This window comes from Macrosteles quadrilineatus, unplaced genomic scaffold (assembly GCF_028750875.1).
Source record: "Macrosteles quadrilineatus isolate MER2022 unplaced genomic scaffold, UCM_ALF_1.0 Scaffold_5__1_contigs__length_97177068, whole genome shotgun sequence".
NCBI lineage: Eukaryota > Metazoa > Arthropoda > Insecta > Hemiptera > Cicadellidae > Macrosteles > Macrosteles quadrilineatus.
The window spans coordinates 54,371,071-54,382,094 of NW_026542598.1; the positions used below are offsets into that span (position 1 = coordinate 54,371,071).

At 36.6% G+C, this 11,024-nt stretch overlaps 1 protein-coding gene across 1 annotated transcript; it reads left to right on the forward strand.

Annotated features, from left to right (window-relative positions):
• Window positions 1-9,013: 9,013 nt before the first annotated feature.
• On the forward strand, window positions 9,014-9,760 carry LOC128995615 (proline-rich protein 36-like). Its single transcript, XM_054420633.1, has one exon. The coding sequence runs from the start codon at window positions 9,014-9,016 to the stop codon at window positions 9,758-9,760; it is 747 nt and encodes a 248-aa protein (XP_054276608.1).
• The last annotated feature ends 1,264 nt before the right edge of the window (window positions 9,761-11,024 follow it).

The following is an 11,024-nucleotide window of genomic DNA, read 5'->3' on the forward strand; positions in this document are numbered from 1 at the left end:
TTATTTAAAAATACAATTTACATCATCAAATCCAACTAGAAGTATAAACCTCTCAAAATATTGATAACACACTAATTAATTTATAGTAAATGAATAACTACAGGAAAATTCCTATACATGTAAACTCACCACAATAAAATACGTCACGCCTGGCACACACAGAATCAGTATTGAAGATCAGCGATATAACGTCTCTGGGGCTCAGTAGAAATCCTCGGACTGAAACATCCTCTGTTCGCTTGTAGTAGTAGATTGTCTTCTCTTCTATTCGTCCTTCCCCAATTTCCTTATACGCCTTAAAAGAAAACACTGATTTTTGGGAGTGCCAAAAGTGAACACAAATGTCAGATTATGCTGATCTTAAGAATAAAAAAATATGTCATATACGACTATTTTATACCAAACGTTTTCAATGAAAATTTCACCTTAAGTTTAAAGTTAAGTGTTAAACTGGTGAACAGACCTATATTTTAACTTCAAACGAAATGAACAACTAATTTAACAAGGTTGATTTTGACCTAATACGTTTTTACGTAACATTCTCAATTATCTTAAGTGACGGAAAGTATTGAAACTATACAAAAAAGAAGATATAAGAACAGGTATATTATTGCAACGAAATACTCTAGTAGTTTACATACTCAGACAGGTTTAGATTTATGTAATAGTCAATTTAAAACCAAACTCTGAACTGCATATCCATTTAACCTCTTTAGATTATTGAGTTTCTATAATATTTTCCCCGAAGTAATATTAAAATTATTTACAAACTAATGTCTGTGTAAATCACAAAAAAATCATGCAAATAACTTTATCTACTTTTCTTTGACTAGTACAAGAGTAACATTTGTCATAACAGAACTTTCCTCTTTACATTTAACAGCAGAGCCGATGGCGACAGGAGTACCAACTGCGACAATAACTCACTGAAGTGAATAACATTACCTTATTTTAATATAAATGGACACAGTTTAAAATTCTTAGACTCAAATTGTTCCTAAAAAATTACCTGTTATTCGGAATACCCAGAATTATTTTGGCTTTTTAAAGATGTACTCGATCTAAAAATACTATTCAGATCCCTTTTTTATGGTCCAGTAAAACCAACAATAGGAAAAATCCTATTGTTAACCTACCAGCTCAAAAATATTATTTAAAGTGCAAGTGTCCGGATTACTTTTTTTCACAATAATTTGATGAATGATATATTTAAATAAAATCACGCAAACTAACTATACGTAATGCAAGTTACGATTGCTTTCATTTATCAGAATGACGGTTTATAGTAATACGACAGTCTTGGAACTGTTCCATTGAAAATATTTGTATGAAAAGGCTATAAATCATTTTTGTTTGACTTATCGTGCTAACGGACACACATATATATAAATTGTGTTTTTGGTCTCTAGGGTCATCAAAACGAAAAAGTAAATTGATCCTGGGCCAAGGTCCTACCATGATTACTACGGCAACAGCTTATTCACCTGTAATCCAGCTACCAGGAGGTCACGAATTGTGGATATTTATAGGCATACACTGTGGATGCGATACTCCCTGGTGTGGATTAACGTCCGCACGGGTGAGTACTACGACTATCCACAGTACTCTCCTGGTAATTAGACCAATTCGTTAATACCGAAGGCAAACATGTGGTTCGGATTCCACTATAAACTGTAGGTCCCTTAGTTGCCATCAGCTGTATGGGCTAATTACAGTTGTGTCTAAGTAATATATCGGCCTCAGTTACTAACAAGACTAGAAGATCGCACCACTCTTCCTACACTCATCTCCATTCATACGCATTACCTACTTTGTATGGTCACCATTAAATGAAAAGTATTAAAGCACTATATGGATAATTCGCTAATACAACATTTAATGGAATTACCTTGATTTTTACCAGCACCAAATTTTTCTTGTTTCCATAAAAAAATAAGTAAAAATAATAAATATAATTTCAGCAAATGCATGGAACACAATTAAGAATCATAAATAACATTTTCGAAACACTAAACGCAGGTTCCTCTTTTTAAGTCAACAGAAGCTATTGTCAGACTTTATGCTTTTGAAATGCAGTATCAACAAAGGGACAACAGTCCTCGGCATGCTTTTGTGATCCCACTTATTGAATTCGGTAACGGATAAAACCTGTTGTTGATTACACAAACAGATTGCTGACCTTTATGCCAGTTGATTTGTTTAAAAAAAAAAATAGCCGGCAAAAATACTCAACGAATGACTGAAAGCCCCTCAGTGTCAACATAAGGTTTTGATAAACTTGTTCACTGCAATAATCATCACATCCCGCATGTCAGCTTTAGTGGTTGATCAAGTAGTTAACCTTTTGAGCTCATGATTGGGAAAGTTTAGTAGATTAATGTGCATGTCACAAACATTTCTAACTCTACAATGTTTTTTATACACGTAAAAGTTTATTTATCCACTTTTAAGTAATTCGAGTTGGTTTCAGTAGATCAGTAAACGCCTCTGATATTACATACCCAGGATTTTTGTTATATGTAAAAGTAAAAGAACCACACACTTAAATCTGCATTGTCATATGAATGTATGTCGGATATTTATTTTAAATCACCTTGAATCAACTTAGTTACGACAAAAAAATTATTTTTTTGCACCAGGTGTTACCTTCAACATGTCCTGAGACAATTATGGAACTAAAATTTAATAAATGGAAGTACTATATTTAGATCTAATCTTGTGCGTACTGGCCTTTCACTACAGTTTTGAACCTACAAGTCATTTCATTGATGTATGATGTCCTTAATACTTCGGGAATACATTTAAAACGAGGAAAAGTTTTTCCAAATACGGCATGTCCTAAACACGAAAGTTGAGCAGGTTACTCGCCGTTGACATAGTCATAAAATCAAAGCACCACCTGGAGGCATGTCGTTACAAGATGATCGAGATCAGGTCTTGAGTATGATCAAGATTTCTATTTGGAACTGGATAAAACACATTATGGCTGCTTTAGTTGCATTTTAAAAAGGTTTACGTCTGTATAGTAGATTAAACAGTTCAAATCATGATTTATGTATTATTTTAAAATTGTATCACGCTTAGTTTTTCTTAGTTTCTTTCAGTAACTTAATTTGGACAATAATGTGACTTCTTTTTAACTTGGACAATAATGTAATCATATGATCTGAACTTACAATAAAATTTCTGTTTTTTATGTGTTAGTGTTTTGCTAGGTAACTAAGTTATTACATGGTTAACCTAGAAGAAGGGTTCTGGTTCGAGCCTGAGAAAAGTCAGTAGCTTTGTGATGGTTCAAAAGTGTGTTCTATTATATATTTTGGGGTTTTAAAAAATGGTCTTAATACTTTCTTTAATACTTAAATACTTTCTTATTAAATTGCGACCATACAAAGTAGGTATTTTAAGCCAAGTATGCTTGGAGATGAGTGTGGGATGAGTGGCGCGAACTTGTAGTCTTGTAAGTGACTAAGGCCGACATTCCTTAGACACAGCTGTTAATTAATAGCCCATACAGCTAATGGCAACCCAAGATGTATGGAGTAAAAGTATGCTTTTACTCCATGCATCTTGATGGCAACCAAGGGACCTACAATTTATAGTGGAATCCGAACCACATTTTTGCCTTGGTATATAGGAATTGGTCCAATTATCAGGATAGTACTGCGGATAGTCGTAGTACTCACTCGTGCGGACATTAATCCACACCAGGGAGTATCGCACCCACAGCGCATGCCTATAAATATCCACAATTCAGATTCTTTCTTGGATACAGAAACAAAATATAAGTCAGTAAAAATCTTCTACGGTCATTCTAAAAGGTAACATCTTTATATTTAACCTACCATTCATATACAGCATACCCAGATTGTTTAAGTAACTTAAAAGTACGAGAATAATAATTACAGGACTATACGTAATGAATATTTTAGTATTTTATTGTTCAAGTGATCTTAGGATAAACTTGAAAAATTATACAGTTGAAACAAATAAAGTAACTAGCTTAAAATAGTTACAAAGCTAATCAAGCTTAAACACCTAACATAAATAGGTACTTGTTTAAAACTAAACTAGAACATAGGATACTATGGAAGCAGCCAGTTCTATTATATTACTGATGATCCTTTAGTAGTAAGTAATGCTAGTTAATGAATAGTGTTACATATGTTATAAGAATTCAAAGATGTTCTGAATTAATTGTTAAAACAATATACAAGTACGAAGAGTAAAATATCGACTCCTGCCAAGCAATACCATCAAGTAAGTTAAGCATTATTAATTCCTGAAGTTCAACTCTTCTCAAACGTCACTGTTTGACTCATTGTACGACACTGAATAATTTGTAAATACTCAGAACAGATAAGGAGAAAATTATATCATAGCATTATTATGTGGTATAACAAAAACAGTCATGAAAGGTGTTGGAAATTCTTAATTTTTAGTTTGTTCATATTGTCTTGAATTTAACCTAGATACAGCTTCAGGCGACGTTAAGTATGATCACTATAGATAAATGTTATAGCTTCAGGTACTTTTCTATTTATTATATAAAAAAAGATAATAATGGATTGTGTTTCTAATTAGGAAAGTACTTAACAATCGTTAATATTTGCTTTTAATTTATATTATGTACAGAGGTAGGGGAGTCATGTTACATAAAACTTAGGGATTTCAACAAAATTGCAATTACTTGTTTGATGCAAAAAACTTTTCACGTAAAATTTAATCACAGTAAAAGGATTATCGTAGTTTCGTAAAATTAAATCCCCGCAAAGGTTAATTTATCACATAGGTAAGCTGGAAGCTAACTTAATAATACATAACTTAGGATTAACCTAAACAAGTCTCTAGAGCGTTATTTGTCTTGGTAATTACACCACACGTCCTATGGTTTAAAACCTCCTTTGTTTATAGATTAACTTAATATATATTTAATTTACCTTCATTTCGTTACATACTAGTTTTCATACTAGTTGTATAAATGAGTTTTATTTGGCAATCGCTCAAAGATTTATTAAAATATGCCAACAAAAACCGTGCTATTCCATTGTGGCAGTTAAATGAACGATTGCATAATAAAGATAGCATTGTAACATTAATTAGCATTGTTTGTTCTACATTGATGTGATTTTCCTCTTCAGATAGCAGGGACAAGAATATATTGAGTAGGCCTAGATTATGAAGCATATAAAGCTAAATATACAGTAATATGCCTTAAGAAACATTATTATTCAATATACGTAACAAAACATAGATATGGGTTATTTGGGTAAATGTTATTATTATTGTCACCACAATAACCTTACAGCAAAACGTATACTAAATTTGCATAAGTAATTAGTTAATAACAGGACAGAGAAACATTCTTGCCAGAAAATAAAACAAAATGAAAATCAATAGCTAAAACCAACTTGTGACTCATAAAAACAAACATCAATGGATAGTAGAAACGGATGAAGAAATCAGCCATCCATTTTCCATCCATTTTCCACATCTACCAGGGATCTCGAATATTTTTAATTCTTTAAAAAACATGCATTTAATTGCAATGCAATGGTGCGTAAATGCAATCCGGTAATCGAAAAGCTTCAATTTACCGTAGAACAAACGATTTTACGGGAAATAAAGCAATTTCCACCGATTTGCAATTGCAAACAATCAACCCTGTTAGGAATCTGTAATGGATTTTACTATCAGAGTTATTTTTTTTGTTTTTTGAACAATTTATAAGCAGATACTTGAAATGGAAGTGTTTTATATACGCCATTGGATAACATTTAATACTATGTGCGGTGTAAGATCTAGTTTTAAGAAGAAGATTATCTAGTGGTCAGATTACGGCACTTTCTCTCGATGATTCTAAGCGGGCGAAAATTTTGGGTACCGGAGTTTTGCCAACGGGTGTCAGGTAGATGGGGGGATGCCTTCGGCCACCTCTTGGTGCGGAGATTTGCCAACGGTGGTGGTGGGAGAAAGGGTGTGAGGGAGGGAGGGAGAGCGATTGTCAGGGTTGTCTACGCTTGGCAGTTATGCGCTTGTCGCAGTGGGTTAGGTTAGGTTAGGTTAGGTTAGGTTAGGTTAGGTTAGGTTAGGTTAGGTTAGGTTAGGTTAGGTTAGGTTAGGTTAAAAATTCAATACATTTCCTTTCACAGTCAGAGGTGCATAACTGCATTACTTTGAACACAGTCAGCATCCTGCCTGGTTTAACCACCCCTAGCGGAAGCCACCCTCACGGTGACGTGTAATCTCTCTCTCTCCCCCTCCCCCTCTCGCGCAACCCACAACCGTTGGCAAAACTCCGCAGTATGAGGAATTCACGGATGGGGACCCTCTCTACCTGATACCCGTTGGCAAAACTCCTACACTCGAAAATTTTGTAATGATCTACAGATAGAAAAAAATAGTTTAAAGTGAGGAGAATCGGATATGTCCATAAAAAACATAGAATCCCCAATGTGCTTTTTATTTTCCTAAGAGGAGCTTTGTATTTTGAACATTAAATATGAAGCCCTTAGTGTTGTGCAGCTACAATACAATTGTACAAACTACAAAAACTACAATCGCAAAAATAAACCTTAAAATTAAAATACATATAAGTTATACTTTTTATGGACCATGTACGCTTTATTTCATTTGTACCATGTATTCGAATATTATATTTCATAATTCCTCTGGTTAACTTATATTTGTTACATTAAAGATTATTCTTCAGTAATTATTAATAGTTGAAAGTACCAAGAGACGCTCCATCTTATTCATCTGAGATTGCAACATTCTTTCTTTAAGCTTGATTCGTAGTCTTAATGCTGGTTTTGATTAAGCTAATTCCTAATTTAGATTTGTTCTATGTCTTCTTCTAGACAAAGCTAATTAATTTAATGTATTTAGACAAACAATATTGTCCACCATATGTTAAAACATATGTTAGCTAGTTAAAACGAAAGTCGAAAGCAATACATTTCCTTTTTTACATTTGGGAAACAAATGGTTAAACATATCATACAGTAATCATACGCTATCTTGAGTTTGGTTCGAGTGTGTTATTTTGGTTAAGAAACCACAGTTTTAAATCTTAAGTTATTTTTAAAAAGCAGAATACTCAGTTGTTAGAAAATCCCTTACTTAGCCCTGAGATTTTGGAGCGTCATCACAATAACCATCAACGATATGGACAAGAAGATATAAGATAAAATGTGGCTTGATGATGAACATTTCATCAAATAGTCAATGATTTCATGTAAAGCACTGTTCTAAAAAAAAAAAAAAAAAAAAACATTAACTTTCAGCAGCACTGATATAGGTAATTTTCAAACTTTATTTTCATTACAACAGTTGTCAACGTAAAAAATGCAAACAAATGAAACAATACGACTATGTTTTACAGAAATCTATTTTATGACAGATAATTACGAAGCTCCTAATGTATCATAGAGAGAAATTACCAAATTAAGGTAACATAATAGAAATAAACTTTAATAACTTTGTCCTTATTTTCCACAAAGCATCTTGCATTGAGTCTACAACAAGGAGAGCAAGTAATTCTAAAATATCTCACATTCTCGCGGTAACTACATGGAACGTACATTTAGAACAGATTATGTTTGACGCATGTTCATGTAAATGTCTAGCTTCTGGACATGTTTGATGATTACTGGCCATGTTTCAGTTCCCCGCTTTTTTATTCCCTTTTCCGATCTTTTTTACTTCCCTTTTTTAACCACTGGCCAAAAATACAATACAAAATTATACATATCGGAGATTGTCAAAGAATGATGTTGTTGTATCAATTACAACAATGGTTTCAGTTTTTATTCTCAGGTTGTAAAAATGATGTAGTTTCAGTGTGCAAAAATAATTTGAAATACTGTATTTTAGACCTATAATTAAGTTGTGAACTTTAAAGCTAGAATGGAAAAACCTAGGTAGTTTGTGATAGCTGTCTTTTCATCAAAATGAATAGTTTTATGACGAATTTATGTAGACTTAATGTTTTTTGTAGTTTTGGCTTTAATTTACATATTATACAAAATCATTACACGTTTGTTTACAATTTCCAAATCAAATATTTAGCTACAACTATATTATGATTATTTCCTTTTATAATGTTACAGCTTTAAGTGTATAGAGTTTCGATTAGTCCATACATTGTAATTTACTATAGAATATGTTTAAAACTGCTTCATATTTTACATTAAAAATTATAAGAGCAGTTACAGTATTAACCATAAGACTTAAAGGTGTTAAAACACCTTTTTAGATCATAAGACAAAATAAAATTATGTAACATCCTTCCCATAGCAATTTTTAAATAAATAAAGAAATATATAAATTCTTTCAGTTTAACACAAGCAATAAATATTTTATGTGAACTGGATGCTAACTTATTTTTATTGGAAACCACAATAAAAATACTAAAACATTGTTTTATTATGCTTAGCATAATTTAGGAACCTCCAACCAAATATTAAATGTTTGTTAAACGAATGCCTTCAACATATAAACGAATTACAATATAATACGTACTTTTATACATTTATGGGAATGTTTCAGCTGAATAATAAATTAATATTCCTTCATGAGGTTTGCTCAATAATACTTTGGGAAAACGGTAATATGAATTCATTTGTTTCAAAATTACACTTCTAACAGTTTGTTTTCAAATGTTCTATACCTACTTAAAATATATATTTTTTTACGTACTTTGCACATTTTTTCAAAACGCGGCTTACTATAGCAGTTATATAAGGTTTTGATATAAAGTATCAAATCATAACAACCGTACACTGTAACGAGCCAATTTTTTCAAGATACTTTTTTCCTGCCTCCTTAAACCTTACGACTCCTTTCCGCCGTCCCCAGTCAACTTCCGCCGCACCACACCACCTTCCGCCGCCCCATACATCCTTTCGCCACGGCCTCCGCCCATTTCCCTACCTCACGTCTCCTTTCCGCCGCCCCTAGTCAACCTCCGCCGCCCTACATCGCCTTCCGCTGCCCTACCTATCCTTCCGCCATGACCTCCGCCCATCTCCTTACCTTACGTCTCCTTTCCGCCGCTCCAATCAACTTCCGCCGCCCTACATCGCCTTCCGCTGCCCTACCGATCCTTCCGCCACGATCTCCGCCCATCTCCCTACCTCACGTCTCCTTTCCGCCGCCCCTAGTCAACCTCCGCCGCCCTACATCGCCTTCCGCTGCCCTACCGATCCTTCCGCCACGATCTCCGCCCATCTCCCTACCTCACGTCTCCTTTCCACCGCCCCTAGTCAACGTCCGCCACCCTACATCGCCTTCCGCTGCCCTACCGATCCTTCCGCCACGATCTCCACCCATCTCCCTACCTCACGTCTCCTTTCCGCCGCCCTACATCGCCTTCTGCTGCCCTACCGATCCTTCCGCCACGATCTCCGACAATCTCCCTACCCCACGTCTCCTTTCCGCCGCCCCTAGTCAACGTCCGCCGCCCTACATCGCCTTCCGCTGCCCTACCGATCCTTCCGCCACGACTTCCGCCCATATCCTTACCTTACGTCTCCTTTCCGCCGCCCCACATCGCATTCCGTGGCCCTACCTATCCTTCCGCCACGACTTCCACCCATCTCCTTACCTTACGACTCCTTTCCGCCGCCCAAGAGCACTTCCGCCGCTCCACATCTCCTTCCGCCGCCCGAAACCATCGATACCAATACCATTATGCCAGTTCCTGATCCTATCCGCCGAACATAACCTCAATTTCAATCCCCATTTGTTTCTATGTTAACTTAGGAACCGTTCAGCTCTCCATGACAGCTGGGTTGCAACTGAGCAAAAACGCACTTCTGCGCATGCGCGACTTTCCCCCTCCAGGTGGACCAGATTTTCGCATAAAACCGTGGCAGCTGGGGACCTCAGTCTCTTTCGCTCCCGGGCAGTGGCCCAGGACACTTCATGGGAGGTGCACTCTCCTAAAATCCGTCCCTATTGCTAGAGCAATCCGAGCAATCCGTCCTTATTGCTAGAGCGATCCGAGCAATCCGTCCTTATTGCTAGAGCAATCCGAGCAATCCGTCCTTATTGCTAGAGCAATCCGAGCAATCCGTCCTTATTGCTAGAGCAATCCGAGCAATCCGTCCTTATTGCTAGAGCAATCCGAGCATTCCGTCCCTATTGCTAGAGCAATCCGAGCAATCCGTCCCTATTGCTAGAGCAATCCGAGCAATCCGTCCCTATTGCTAGAGCAATCCGAGCAATCCGTCCTTATTGCTAGAGCAATCCGCCCCCATTGCTAGAGCAATCCGAGCAATCCGTCCTTATTGCTAGAGCAATCCGAGCAATCCGTCCCCATTGCTAGAGCAATCCAAGCAATCCGTCCTTATTGCTGGAGCAATCCGAGCAATCCGTCCTTATTGCTAGAGCAATCCGAGCAATCCGTCCCTATTGCTAGAGAAATCCGAGCAATCCGTCCTTATTGCTAGAGCAATCCGAGCAATCTGTCCTTATTGCTAGAGCAATCCAAGCAATCCGTTCCTATTGCTAGAGAAATCTGAGCAATCCATTCCTATTGCTAGAGAAATCCAAGCAATCCGTCCCCATTGCTAGAGCAATCCGAGCAATCCGTTCCTATTGCTAGAGAAATCCAAGCAATCCGTCCTTATTGCTAGAGCAATCAAAGCAATCCGTTCCTGAGTGCTAGAGCAATCCGAGCAACCCGTCCCACGTGCTAGAGAAATCCCAGCAATCCAAGTTTATCCTTTGGCTGTGATGAGTCAGGGCCATTTGGGAATCTTGTGATTCATTGCCAATATTCTGAGCCAATTCCAACCCCTTTTAAACATCGACCCCTGGAATCAAAAACCCAGCTACGACTTTGCTATCAAGGACAAGTGTGCAAGCTGCAAATCCGCTCCGTTCCGAAAGTTCGTCACAACACCAATTAGGGTAGCTGAGTGGTTATAGTGCTCGCCTAGTAATGAAAAGGTCGCCGGTTCGATCCTGAGAAAAGTCAGTAGCTTTTTGATGGTTCGAAACTGGACCCAGTTTTTCCT